Here is a 14788-nt window from a genome sequence, read left to right on the forward strand (position 1 = left end):
AAAGATAGGTGGGAACAAGGAAGAAGCTGCTACCCAGAGGCCAGATTTAGTCCCAAACCATCATTTAAAAAATTGTCAGCATTCCATTTCAGTGCCCTCATGAAAGATATGAATCCCATGGAGAGTGTGCATTGAAGTGCAACGAAGATGATAGTTTGTTTATGAGGAACAACTAAAAAAGGTGATCTTTTTCACACTGGGATAAAGAAAATGCTGAGATGCCCTGATAGAAATTATTTTTTAGAAGAGAGCTGGAAATAATAAAATCAAATAAGCTCTTTTTAACTGAAAGAGAGGTTAAAATGCTTGTTAGAGTAAATAGAAATCCAGTCACAGCTGCTTCCCATTTGAAGAAGGAATAAAGAAATACATGAAGTTCTATTTATATTTTACAGCATTTCCCTGAGGTGTAAGATTATTGAACAAATAGTGTTATTTACTGCATCTAGTCTTTTGAGATGCCCACAAAGGACTCCTTTTACATCTCCTGATCAGTGCTTTTAAGAGAATAAATCTTTAATAGCATAGCATGCTAACTATTAGCTGTCACAGAAAGAGTAATCATTCTCATTAGTTAGAACTTGTTTGAACAAAATAGAATGTGGTATGATAGAGCAAAACAAAGCACTGTAACTCAATATGGAAGGCAAAAAGTAATAATTATGTTTTGTCTTGGTGTGCAAATGGAAGGGTAGTGACAGGAGTTCCTGTCCTTTTGCACAGCATGGTTGAAAGGCAGGGAAGTGGCTAGCAACACCATCCCTGGCAGCTTGGCCAGTGCCATGGTAAAATCTCTCAAAATGGCACTTGAATATCATTTTCTCCTTGTAGCCAGGGAAACTAGAGGGTCAGCCAGTGCCATGGCTGTGTAGCGCTTGTCCAGAAACTCACAGGAAGGCTCATAGAGTAGGAGAGAGAGGCTGACAGGTTGGCATCATGTTCCCTAAGCCACCTCTTCTCGGGATCCCTGGTGTGCAAAGTGATTCCAGATCGTTCTCAGAGAAATGAGAACGTGCTCATTGCAGGATCATGCTCCTTTTTGTTACAAAGGCTGCTATCTTAGCCTGTAAAGACCTTTTTCAGCTGAAAGTAAAAGTAGTTCTCAGGTCAGATCAGGTGAATTAAGCCCTGAATCATTGTTCTGTGAAGCACAGGATTGTTATTTGCTAATTTTGCACAGGTAGCAGTAGTGATTTTACTAGGATTTTTTTTGCACAGTATCAATAAGAGAGGAATAAGTTTTGTCCAGATTTTCCTAGAAGATAGTCTCAACTGATTTGTGATATTTTTGATGCCACATATAAGTAAGTAAAGGAGACCTTTTCTACAGTGTAAAGGCATGTATTAGATCATGTATTTGGTTATACCAAGCATAGAGTTCTTTACAAGATTTTGTCATTTGTGTTTTACACAAGCATCATGTTTCTTAAACATGTTTATCATGTTAAACATGTTTATCATGTTTCTTTTTGTTGTAAATGTTTGCCATAAAGTATTTGCCTTAAAAATGTGTTTCATATGCTGGAAATTACAATGATACATCTGATTCCAGCCTCCACTCTGACATTCTTAAAACTACAGTGGTACTCCCTTCAGGGAAAATATAATACATGTTTTCTCCAAACTAGCACTCTTTTCAACTTCTCTTGCTTTTTCTTCTAGGGTAGTGCCGTAGTTGTTGACAGGTAAGGAGTTGCCAGGAGGTGAACTGACATTATAAATGTCAGAGGTCAACCCATGTGTAGGAAAGAAAGAGGCTGTCAAGAAAACTTTTTTATGAAAACCCTCGGATTTTATCTTTGTTGAGAACAACATTGTCCCATGGACTGGTCTGCTCCTGCTTTGAGAACTGAAATGAAAAAGGAAACTTGAAAAGATTGTACGTTTGGCAAAATGCTTATTTATTGGTTGCTTAAAAGACAGGTGTATTTTTTTTCTCATTCTGACTCCTATCTGAAAGTAAAGGTTGTATCCTGATGATTTATCAGCTTATATCTTCTAATTTTACTTGAGTCAGACAAACTGAAGCCCTCAGCTTACTTTATGAACCAAGAGATGTCGCCAAATGACACTATTAATAAAATGCATTTTCTGTGTCCATTCACTGAAAGTACTCTGTAGTGTTACAGTTAGATGTTCAAAAATAGAAGTTTAATAGCTTTTAACATTTTATATCAAAGGAATACTCCAAAACAAAACAATGCCTCTGTAGATTTCATGTTTTCATGCTTTCTTTTTCCTTTTTTTAAATCGAAAGCTGGAATTCCTTTACAAAATATTAATTTCAATTCCTGAACTAATTTCAGAATTTTGGCCATGGATCAGCCATTTTCTTTTTAAAGTGGCATACATGAAGTTTTACTTTCAATAGAAATTGCACATTTGTGGCATTAGATCTATTTCTTAAAAGGATCATGTTTCTAATTTTTTAGTGGAAATTACTCTGGAGAATTTATCTTGGGAGAGTTCTGTTTTTAGGAAAATACCATCACTGCTAGAGAGGCGAGGGTTTGCAGATTTTGGTTTAAGAACAGACTGTTTCATCAGGGAAAAATTACTTGTATGGTGTGGTTTCAGTGTTCAGCCCTTCCTCAGTCCTTGAGATACCATTCTTGCCATCTGTATATCCCTGCTCAGTTTACCTTCATCCAAACATGCCTTTCGTGTGAGAACGCTTCACAGCAAGCATTGCTTCCATTGAGACTGAGAGTGCACTTGGAGCAAGGGATGTAACAAGGAGGATTTATCTGAGTAGCAGTTTCACAGTAAGGTGCTAGAACTGAATACAAGTGACCTTACAACATTATTGAGCTGCTTGGGGTTGGGATTTTTTTATTGAGTATTTTATGCACAATTATTTGGAAGTACTCAATCAGGTTTTGGATTTTTATTGTTTCTTTCTGCATATTTTGACTATTAGCCAAGTGCTTGAAGAATAGCTTTTTAGAAGAGATGAGCTACTTACCTCATAAAACTTACAGCTGGAGCAACAAGGTTTAAATTGCAGCCATAAAAGTCAGCTATCCTCTTGGTAACTGTCTTCTTTACTCTTCCACAAAAACACAATTCACATGTTTAATATAGCATTTGTATTCCACTTGAAGTAAAACTGTGGGTATTCTTTTTGCTTTATTCTCCATTAAATAAATTTACAGAAAGATTACATAAATATGTACAACTCCAGGAAAGTATTGCGTCTCCTAGTTCACTTAGAGCTGTTAGTACCTGTTCCACAATTTTCTTCATCGATTGCATTGAGTTTTCTTGAGGAAGAGAAGGATGTAATGCATTGAAGAGCAAGGATAGTAAGATCTATGGGATTGTGATCTAAGTCTTGCCCTTGTAAATAAGAGCAAAATGCAAATTAAATGTCTGTTACCTGTGGCTACTCTGCCATCTAGTGATACAGAGTTAATGTCAGCTACCTCTATTTTGTTTTCGAAAGATCAGCATCTTCATGACACATTTGTCTAATTATGGAAACGACCGCCTGGGCTTATACACCTTCATGAATCTGGCCAACTTTGTTCATACCTGGACAAACCTGAAACTGCAAACTCTTCCTCCAGTTCAGCTGGCTCACAAGTATTTTGAACTATTCCCTGAGCAAAAGGACCCTCTCTGGCAGGTAAGCAGGCTGGCTGACAAAAACATCAGAAAAAAAATTGTCTTGATGGTGTTTGTTTTGAAACTCTTTGTTTCCTTTTTTTTTCTTTGTAGAGAAAAGCAATAACATTTTTAGATTTATTAGTTGTTTCCTAAAGTAGCTTACCTACCGCTTCAGTATACATGATTATTTTCCCTGTCATTTAAGTCTCTCTAGAAAGGTTGAGTAATTGATGTGTATTAAGATGTGTAATTAAAATGCTCTTTAATTCATTTTATTTCTGAGTTTGCTTGCTTTTAGAAACGTGGGGGATGCAGGAAAGATGTGTTGTGTTATTTCTCCTTTTGGAGCTAACAGGAGTGAAGCATTTGACAGAGAGATTTATGTGCATATTTTAGCAATTGTTCATTAAATAAATGAACTTTTTTCCAAGTGTGTGAGGGCATCCAAAAATGAAAAACACACTAAGACCATGGCCACCTTAATCCTAAAGCTGACTAGCCAAGTAGAAATAGATTGGCTAGATTAGAAAGTTATTCAGTATTGGCTGAGATCTGCGCAGTTTACTAGCACTTACTAGATTGATTAACCCTGCTGCCTGCTGAGTGTCATTAAGGGAGCAAACTGAAAACATCAGGAATGTGAAGGCCTACTAAAGTTGAAGCCTGCTCTCACCTTGCAGTTGACACATATTCAGCCCATCAGTCAACACCAAGAGCACAGTCCCTGAAGAGAAACTGCTGCACTGAGCAGTGAACACCATCATATATTTTTTTTGCACATGCTTGACAACAGCTCAACCATTTCAGTGGAATAGCTGAGTGTTGAAGGTACACGTGTCCCTGCAGTGACAATATATGTCCCAAATATCCTTTTAAGGTGACTTGGTAGAAATTTCCTAACGAGCAAGCTTTACTAAATCAATCATAGATGTGTATTTAAGTTTGTTCACTGAAATGTTTTCTAGCATTAGATACAGAATTGCCAACTTAGAATCTGAGAATGAGGTTGCAAATTTGTACTTAAACACACAATTTGAAATTCGTGCTGTTATTAGATAAAACATAGAACTAGGAGATAAAATCTCAAAAATTTTGCATAATGCTAAATGATAAGGAATTTTAAAACTGGAAATTAGCCTGTAGCCAAGTGACTTAAAATTAGAATTACCTGGAAAAGAAATTTGTAAGTAACAGTGACTAACATATACTGAATGTAGTGGGTTTTGACCATAATGCATATGAAACTGAATACAGTTACTTTTTTAAGCCTAGAAGATTGGTAATTCCCTTTGTCTCAATGCACTGCAACGTCTTTAACATAATTTGTCTGAACATACTGACATTTCATAGCAGAAATGATCTTGTCCCAGGATCTGTAGGGTAGCTAGGCCAACTCTGTATATATATATATATATATATATATATGAATGAATTTGAATGCAAACCACATTTCTTCAAAATAGTTGTCTCATTCAAAAAAAAAACCCAAACAAACAAGCACACATTTAAGAGATATAGTTTGTTTTTCTGTCCTGGCTACATTGCAAGAACCTGAGTCACTGAAATTGTTCTTTGATGCATAACAGTTTTCTGCCATAAGGAAAAATAATGTTTTCTGGTAATAATATTTGTACATTGGTGAAAAAATGGTGATTTATGGAAACATATTTTGAGAACCTTATCAGATGTGATTACCAATTAAATTCTTAGTTGTTGTTCTCCATTTTAGAATCCCTGTGATGACAAACGGCACAGAGATATTTGGTCTAAAGAAAAAACCTGTGATCGATTACCAAAATTCTTGGTTGTAGGACCCCAGAAAACTGGTGAGATTTTATATTATTTCAATAAGATAGGCTATGTGTAAGTTCAAATAATTATACTGATTAATCACTTTTTACTCAGACTGCTGTGTAGAGATCTTGATCATCTAATAGCATGGTTTTATTTTCAGATGTCATCCAAATAGTTTAATAATGTGAGTTACAACAACAGTAGTGGAGGAGCAGGGTTCAGATGTGTGATAGAGTTTTTTAGCTTTATGTCAAAATGAGTAACACTTTGATAGAGGCATCAACGAGATAGACGAGATCTTGTCAAAGCAGAAAGAGGAAAGAACAGTGGTTTTTAAATGGTGAAGATTCTTAACTGCAAGTTCTTTTCTGTCCTGCAAGTAGGAACTTATTACTTCATAGCATTTACTTCAAGTCAAGAAGTTCCCAATGAACAGTCAAATTGCAAGGATGCAGTAGTTTATAAATTAACTTAATGGTTCATTTTCTTCTCTGTAGTCAGAAAATTGCACATGTGCTTTCTTTCATCTTCACCAATCCCCAATAGCTACTGAGTGCAAGATTTTAAAATTATTTTTGTGACAGCCTCCTAAAACCCAATAACTATTTTTAAAACACAATTATTGCAAGTGTGAAAAACAGATTTCACCATTGGCTTTCCAATTTCCAATTGTTAACTATTTACAGTTCCTTAAATGTCTTAAAAGCACAGAAAGCACAGATTCTTAGGTGTGATAAGTCAGCATTCTATCCCTGAAATGAAATAAAGCTGGTTGAGTCCATCTGTGACTGTGACACTCCCCCCCCAAAAAAATGAGTATGTGTATTTTATGTTTTTAATCTTGGACTTTTACCCTATTTGCAGGTACCACAGCCTTGTATCTGTTCCTGGTCATGCATCCTTCCATCATTAGTAACTCCCCCAGCCCAAAAACCTTTGAGGAGGTACAGTTCTTTAATAGAAATAACTACCACAGGGGGATTGATTGGTAAGATGGGTTATTAGTATAAATATAAAAGTTTATATATTGTGAACAATACAAAAATGACATTACTGTTGGTAATGGTAACTGTTTGTGTATAGAGCAAGATAAAAAAATTAAGTGCCCTTCTAAAATGATAAATAAATGTAAGTGAATAGCAAGCTTACTACAGAATACTGTAAATGCACAAACTGTTGCAAGGCCTTCTTGTAAATATCCATATATTAATATATGCAAAACAGCAACAAAATATGTTTCTCATTACACACACCTTTGAAGTTGGAACAGTAATTCTTGTTAGTTGGAGATATGGAGGCAAAAATTACATTCCTTTTCAAAATAAATAATAGTAACTTTTTTTCTCTATCAGAGAGAGGTATCTTTTCCCTAAATGGGATTTAGAAATAGCATTCACATAAAGAGATGGCAGAGGAAGTCTCTCAGAATGTTTTTTTCAAGATCAAGTAATTAGGAGAATGTTAATGTCTCTGTAGGTTAGTCAGCAATGCTAAAAAAGAATCTGTGTCACTGCTGCCATGTTCACTATGGCTACCAAGGAATCACCAGATGTAGTTACACCCATAAGGTCATTCTTGATTTCTCTTGCTTTCTGAAAGTGCTGCAGTACAAAGCACTACAAGATGAAAAACAGTAACCTGCTGTAGTGTCTGGGGAGCACCAGTAAAAGAAATTAACTTTTTCCCAAAAAAAAGTTAGTGTAGTGTCATATTAAATATTTTTCCTTATAAGGCTGTAGTTCTCATTGCCTTATATTTACTCAATCTACCACCAGGACTTCAGTATAATAGTATAATGACACCTAGAGTAGATTTGCCTGTAGTGCCTATTACCTCTTTGAATGCTGGCCTTTTTCTTTGCTGTTGTTGTTGTGGTAAAACATTCTGATATCACACAGTCAGGTTGAGTCATTAGTTTACAATAATTTTATTTGTGGGCAGAAGTTGGTATAGCTTCATCATTTTAATCAAATCAGACCTAATATTTTTGGGATAGTCCATTGTTCAAAAAAACAGTAACATTCTCAGATATTTGCCTTAGCATTAAACAGATATAAACAATAAACTAGCAAGGCAGTGATAGCTTTTCATTATGATCTGTATGGTTGCCCTCTTATTTCAGCTTTTTTACATAAACAAGCTTTTTCTTCTTTTGAATAAAATCAATTCTGATACTGAATATCTTCTTCTTATGGTATTGCATTGTAATTGAGGTCAGCAAAAGGCCAAATTTGGAAAACTCAGGTTCTGCTTTTGACTTTGATAGGTGTTTGTTCTGACTGAAAAGTGAGACTTCACTAATTCTGAGAAGATACATGAATATTGTAACATTTTCATCCAGTTACCAAAAGATAGCTGCAATGTCTAGTTATAAGTAGTGAAAAGAAAAAAGCTAATATCAAGTAAAATATGATAAAAAATGTAAAGTAAACTTCTTCTTGCTTTTATTTGGCAGACTATTATTTTGATTTATTATTCAATACAACAAAATATACTTAACCAATTTTTCTACCTTTGTGTGATTTCTAAGTAATTCTGAGAATGATGTTACTTTCCTAGGTACATGGATTTCTTCCCCACTCCTTCTAATGTCACCAGTGACTTCCTCTTTGAGAAAAGTGCCAACTATTTCCATTCTGAGGAAGCTCCTAAACGAGCTGCTTCCCTCATCCCAAAGGCCAAGATCATCACCATCCTCATTGACCCATCTGATCGGGCATATTCCTGGTATCAGGTATGCACTTCAAAGAACACAGGCAGGCACAAATTAAGGTTTCCACCTTGAATCCTCTCTGTAAATCCTTTCAGTATATATGTGTATATATATGTTTGGATAATACAAGCTTTTACTCGTCAATCAGTGCACCATATGTGATCACCCATGGGCTGAGATATCTGTCAATGTAAACCAGAAATCTTTCAAAGGTTAAAATAACGTAAAGTACCTTTTCAAAAACCCACCCGTAATATAAGCATGTAGAAATGCTTACTTACTCAATTCATTTATTTAATCACCAGGTGCAAAACTTCATGCTCAAAATACAAAATAGATCAAGAAATTTTGTTTTTCTGGTCTGCAGATTTCAACAAGAATTTGGCAAAATAAAGATACATTTTAAAAAAATCCAAAGATAACAAAGTTCTTAAAACTTCTGTGACATTTAATGTTGCTTTTTGATGAGAAGTAATCACAGCCTTGAGTCAGATCCCATAGCTTACCCTGCTTTAGAAAGGAGGCTTGACTAGAAACCTACTGAGATCCTTTCTGACCTGAATTACCCGATGATCCTCATAAATACTGATGTTCAAATTTGCTTTTCTGAGTATTTACCTTATGTAAGCTAGAAAAAGCAAACTGGAAACTACTAGAAGCAGTTTCGTATTATTTGTACAAAATATGCCTCTCAGTTTATTGAAAATAAACATGTATACATCCTGTTTTGTTATTACTATTATCAGTTTAGCTTCTGATTTCTTTTGATACAAACAATGTGTATTGATACAAACAATGTGTATCCTAACATTTTCGATTAAATAATAGAAATGAGGACTTGATAAGTCTAAGTAACTTTTAACATAAATAATCACTTATGGTAAGGTCAGTAAGGCCAGGTCAGTAGGACCAACCAGTTTTATTTTACTTTCCCAACTTCTGTGGCCTGTGAAGTTCCCGCAATGTAACTTCTTTTACAGCATCAGCGATCACATGAAGATCCTGCAGCACTGAAATTCAGCTTCTATCAGGTGATCACAGCTGGACCTCGAGCCCCATCTGAGCTTAGAGCTCTCCAAAAGAGATGCCTAGCACCTGGATGGTATGCTACCCATATTGAAAGATGGCTAACTTACTTCCCACCTTATCAGGTGAATAAGACTGTAACTTGACGTCCTAAATCTTATATAGATTCATATATATAAAATATCCTAAAATATAACCTTTGTCAAAATCTTGCTTACTGAATGATGATCTTCAGGGATATCCTCTATATACTAGAGTATATTTGAAGACATTGATTATGATTCTTCATAGCTATGTACTAAGTAGTTGGTTGACATTGCTAGGGATGTCATGACCTAGCACCTTACAGCTGGGAGCTTCTTCTGCAAAACAAATCAGAACTGCTTGAACTCTCTTGTGCTCTGAACCACCTTCAACTTACAGCTGGTTTTCATTTGCTCATGCTTTCAACAATCCATGTCTGGCTCTTTGCCAGTAATGTCCAGGAAAAGAAAAACAGGCATGCAGTGTTTTGTGGTCTCCTTCTCTGGAAACCTCTAGAGGTCCCTTCCAAACCCCTGCCATTCTGTGATTCTGTAATTCTGTCTCTCTGATGTCAGACGGTCTGTCAGGGTTCCCAAAAGCAAAAATGAATGAAAAGAAAGGAAAGCTGCCCAATATTTCTGTCTACTTTGAGTGGTAGTAAGTATGAGTGGGCTTCAAGGGATGTCGGATGAGATATTGCTTTCCCTGGACAGGTTGAGAAGAGTTTTGATGTCTGAACACTTTGAGTGTAAAAATTATCTTTTCCTTCTGAAACGGGGATTACTAGATGGAAACGGATGTGATCTAGTGGTTTTGTAACACCTTAACATTTAAATGCATCAGTGTCTTCATCCACTTTTTGGGTCTTTCATGCAGTAGTCTCTCATTGTGTCAACCTCCTTAAGCTGTGATTGTAGCAGTAAATAAACCTGTACCTGTGCAAGAGTTTGCACACTGTCTCACTGCTGTCCACACTGCTTGATTTTTAACACATTTCTGTCACAGTTTGGACCATAGCAAAAAACATCTTGCCAAGCAGTTCCAGAGCAGAGTTAGAAAAATAAAAAGAATCATTTCCATTGTGGAGTGTGGACACAACCAATTTGGTTTTGCACGTGATAGAGTTTAGTGAAGCTGTCTCTGATCTGTTTTAGTCAGCAATATAGATAAAAAGCCTTTGTGTACATCAGCATGTTTGCCATTGCAGGCATCACCAGTTATTTTGGTGAATTCATGTTTTTCCTAACATGATTCTTCTGTAAACATCAAAGCACTGGGTCTCTTTTGCACACTTTGTTTTTGGAAATTCCTCACACATTGCTGCCCATAACATTGCATCCATGTATCAGACCCTCTATTGGGACTTACTCACACACTGAAACAGTTTGGTACGTTGGTGTTCCTAACTGTCTGCATTTGCTATCTGTTACTGATCCTGAATCTTCAATATATTCTTTGTATTAAGACGAGTTTCTCTGTATCTTTGAGCCTCAAAGGTTATGCGTTTGTGGATTCATAGGTTTCAGTACAGGTGGCACATAAGCAACCTGAAAATTGAATCTCCCTGCAAGCTTCAGTTGGTATGTAACATACACATCATTAGCCTCCTTCTGGCCCTGTGTAAGATCAAGCCTCAGAAGATGCATGTCCTAAGCTCTGAACATCACGTGTTATAGAAGAACAAGCAGAAAATATCCTATGATCAGTATCTTCTTGGTAGATTTATTTCTGGAATGCATTTTTTTGACATTAGCAGTGTGTCTGGCACTACTCCCTACCCAATGTTTAAAGATTACTTTAGTTGAGGAAGGTTGGCTGCAATCTGAACCTTCTGTTTATCGAAGACTTGCTTGGCTGAGACAAACTGGCTGGAGCCTGTACCTTCTGTTTTCCCAGAATGTGCCAAGGAAGCTTTGATGCATCTGTTTGGTATTATTCTCCACATACTCTCTTTTGGGCCAGCCTTGCAGACTTCATGAGACAACACAATACTGTAATATCATGATACTTGTGTGAAATTCTCCATATTATGTCTTCATTAGTTTTTCTCCAAAGGTAACCCATGAATATTGAATAATATGCATTGTCATACAGATATTTTTGCCAGATCTTACATCATACAGTGATAGCAAAGTACCATCCCTGGCAGCCTTTTATTTTCTCCGTAAAAGTACTAGGGATTAACTTCCATTGCAAAAGCAGTGATGTTCAGTAGGCCACATCCAAACTAGTTAGCAAGTTTAAGGAATTGCTGAAGCATACGTGTTACATAAAGGAGACCTAAAATTGACTCAGCTTAAAAGTACAGTCTTATCTAAAAAAAAAAAAAGAGAGCCTCCCTTCAACTAAAGAGCTCTCACCCAGACTAGCTAAAGCTATCTATTATTTTTAATGCTGTAAAATTTGAGTGTCTCTACATGTGCAACTGAATTGATGTCTTAACAGAGGTTGCCCTGGTGACCAAGGATGCAGAGAAGGCCGAACTACTGAATGCCTTCTTTGCTTCAGTCTTTACACCCAAGGCTGGTCCTTGGAAAGCCCAGTCCAGCAAGGATAATAGGATGGCCTGGACAGCAGAGGACTTGCCCTGAGTGGAAGAGGAAGAGATTAAAGACCTGTTGGCCAAGCTTAACACTCATAAGTCAATGAGACCTGATGAGATGGATCCAAGAGTGCTGAGGAAGCTGGCTGATGTGTTTGCTAAGCCCCTCTCCATCATTTTTGAACAATCATGGAAGACAAGTGAGGTGCCTGAGGACTGGAGACAGGCCAATGTCACTCCAGTCTTCAAAAAGGGCAGGAAGGACGACCCAGAAAACTACAGGCCGGTCAGCCTCACGTCCATCACTGGAAAAGTGATGGAAAAACTCATCCTGAATGTTGTCACTAAACATATGAAGGAAAAGATTGTTATCGGGGGAGTCAACACAGATTCACCGAGGGGAAATCCTGTTTGACCAACCAGATAGCTTTCTGTGATGGCATGACTGGCTGGCTAGATGAGGGGAGAGCAGCAGATGTCATCTACCTTGATTTCAGCAAGGCTTTTGACACTGTCTCCCACAACATCCTCATCAGAAAGCTCAAGCAGTGTGGCTTGGATGAGTGGACAGTGAGGTAGATCGAGAGCTGTCTGAATGACAGAGCCCAGAGGGTGGTGATCAGTGGCACAGAATCGAGTTGGAGGCCTGTGGCCAGGGGAGTTCCACAGGGATCGGTTCTGGGGCCAGTGTTGTTCAACATCTTCCTCAACAACCTGGATGAGGGGACAGAGTGTACCCTCAGCAAGTTCCCTAATGACACCAAACTGGGAGGACTGGCTGATTCCCCAGAAGGATGTGCTGCCATTTAGCAGGATCTCAACCGGCTGGAGAGTTGGGCAGAGGAACTTCATGAGATTCAAGAAGGACAAGTACAGACTCCTGCATCTGGGAAGGAACAACCCCATACACCAATACAGACTGAGGATTGACCTGCTGGAGAGCAGCTCTGCAGAGAGAGACCTGCCAGTCCTGGTTGCTAATAAACTAACCATGAGCCAGCAATGTGCACTCATGGCCAAGAAGGCCAATGGCATCCTGGGATGCATCAAGAAAAATGTGGCCAGCAGGTCGAGGGAGGTTCTGCTCCCACTCTACTCTGCCCTAGTGAGGCCTCATCTGGAGCACTGTGTCCAGTTCTGGGCTCCTCAGCTCAAGAGGGACAGGGAACTTCTGGAGAGTCCAGCTCAGGGCCACCAAGATGATCAGGAGATTGGAGCATCTTCCATACAAAACAAAAGAGAACTTTGCATATTGAACTCCCTCATGAGCCAAAAGATATCCCCATGTCCCAGCCCTGTTGGTAATCAAGCTCATTCGGCAACAGCCATTGTTAAATGGCCAGTTGAATCTGCAGAACTTGGGCTGTTTCTAAGCTTTTCTCCAAACTGTATGTCTTGCTCCTCTCATGGAGTGGGAATGGCACAGGTACTTATCTCTACAGATTTTTCAAATTGAGAATTAAAAAAAATCCTGTCACTCCTTTTCTTGCAAATGGAAATATCCCCCATTTGGGATGCTTTTTGACCTCTGTCCTATGAAGCACTTAAGTCCTGTTTTCAGAACGTATGTCTTAAGAAAGCAGTGAGTTCATTTGGGGACGCAGGCAGTCATCCTATGTCTGATTGCAAAGACTTTTGGAGTGAGCTACTGCTTTCTGAACAGCTTGATTTTTCCACTAATCCGTGTCTCTAAATCTACAAGCTATATCTGGATAATTCCAAAGATTGATCTTTCAAAAGAAAAGACATTTCCTCCCTTTTGATTATGCTCTGAAACCTCATAGTCCTGCAAATCTCTAAGATTCATCCAATCCTGGAAGCAATTCATATGATTTTAGCTTCTCTGCTTGCATGGTAATGTAAGAACAAGCTTCATCACTGCTTGCAGAGGAAGATTGTTGAACCATCTGCAAATCCATTTCCTCTTTCTTTTTCATCAAACCATCTGCAAATCCATTTCTACTCTCCTTTTCGTCACTAAAGCGTGATGGAAAAAAATAAAGCTGTTTCCATGAAAGGAAATAAATGCTTGACTAATCCATTTGGAACCTTGCTTCTCTTCCAGCAGTCACAAAGACCCAAACTTTCTGCACCATTAGGGGTCCATTTGGACATAACACCACATTTGATAAAATTCTAAGGTACTGTCAGTTTCCCTGAATGTTCACCTCCAGGTAAAAGAGTGGCTCTGTCTGAAGTAGCCTACTGTGAGTGTGTCAAGGACTGAAAAGAAGAAAAATAAATTACCTACCAGTGCCTGGCTTTCTTAGAGATGTGTTGCACCCTTGCCTTAATGCCCTCATCTGCCTTTATTCATAGTCTCAAAGATTTTTTTTCATACAATTTTGTTCTGTTGCATAGGTTTTAAAAGTGAAGCATTTCACCTAACATCTACCTACTGGTTTCTGTCTGGTTATTTCCAGTGACAAGTTTTTCAACATACATATGTAAATGTTTGTGTCTATGGGAATTATAGGTTATTTCTTTTCTTTTCTTGCTGGACAAATCTCACTTAGTTTCCTGCCAGTATTTCTTATCTTTCTAGATCCTTCACTGCTATTTCTCTGTTGTCACAACATCTTCCAATTTAATATAATTTCAGATTTAATTAACGTGCCATTTACACTGCTCTCAGGTCATTAATGATGATAACAATTAAAACTGGAACAATTATCATTCTCTGGGGCAGTACTGTCCATATAATGAATGAGTTCAACAGAGGTGGAATTTCCTGCTTGAAGCTTGAAATAATGAATTTTAAATTAAGCTTCCATTTATTTTATTTGTTGTAGTTGCTAATTATTGATGGACAGCAGCTGAGAAGTGACCCATCTACTGTAATGGATGAAGTACAGAAATTTCTGGGAGTCTCTCCTCATTATAATTACTCTGAAGCCCTAACGTGAGTTAATTTAATGATCATTTTCACATGTTCATAAATTTCTAAAGTACTAATTAGTCTGTAGCTAACCTCACTGCAAAATAAAGCCTCATACTTCTCCTTAGAGCTGTCAGTAGGATGTATTCTTCAATGTCTGCAAAGAACACAACTGAGGGTTAGATTTTCTGTGAGTCATCCA

The 14788-nt window shown here is 37.6% G+C and overlaps 1 protein-coding gene across 2 annotated transcripts in view; it reads left to right on the forward strand.

The window, feature by feature from the left end:
- The window catches only part of LOC104562333 (bifunctional heparan sulfate N-deacetylase/N-sulfotransferase 3), a 60307-nt gene that overhangs the window by 43557 nt on the left and 1962 nt on the right, over positions 1-14788 (forward strand). Inside the window, exons 6-11 of one of the 2 annotated variants that reach the window (XM_061992626.1) lie at positions 3446-3628; positions 5339-5435; positions 6268-6391; positions 7963-8137; positions 9097-9267; positions 14501-14610. In XM_061992626.1, the coding sequence (XP_061848610.1) occupies positions 3446-3628; positions 5339-5435; positions 6268-6391; positions 7963-8137; positions 9097-9267; positions 14501-14610 (860 nt within the window). The remainder of the gene's footprint in view (positions 1-3445; positions 3629-5338; positions 5436-6267; positions 6392-7962; positions 8138-9096; positions 9268-14500; positions 14611-14788) is intronic. The other variant, XM_061992628.1, reaches the window with a different exon arrangement.

The sequence above is a fragment of the Colius striatus genome, chromosome 3 (genome assembly GCF_028858725.1).
Source record: "Colius striatus isolate bColStr4 chromosome 3, bColStr4.1.hap1, whole genome shotgun sequence".
Taxonomy (NCBI): Eukaryota; Metazoa; Chordata; class Aves; order Coliiformes; family Coliidae; genus Colius; species Colius striatus.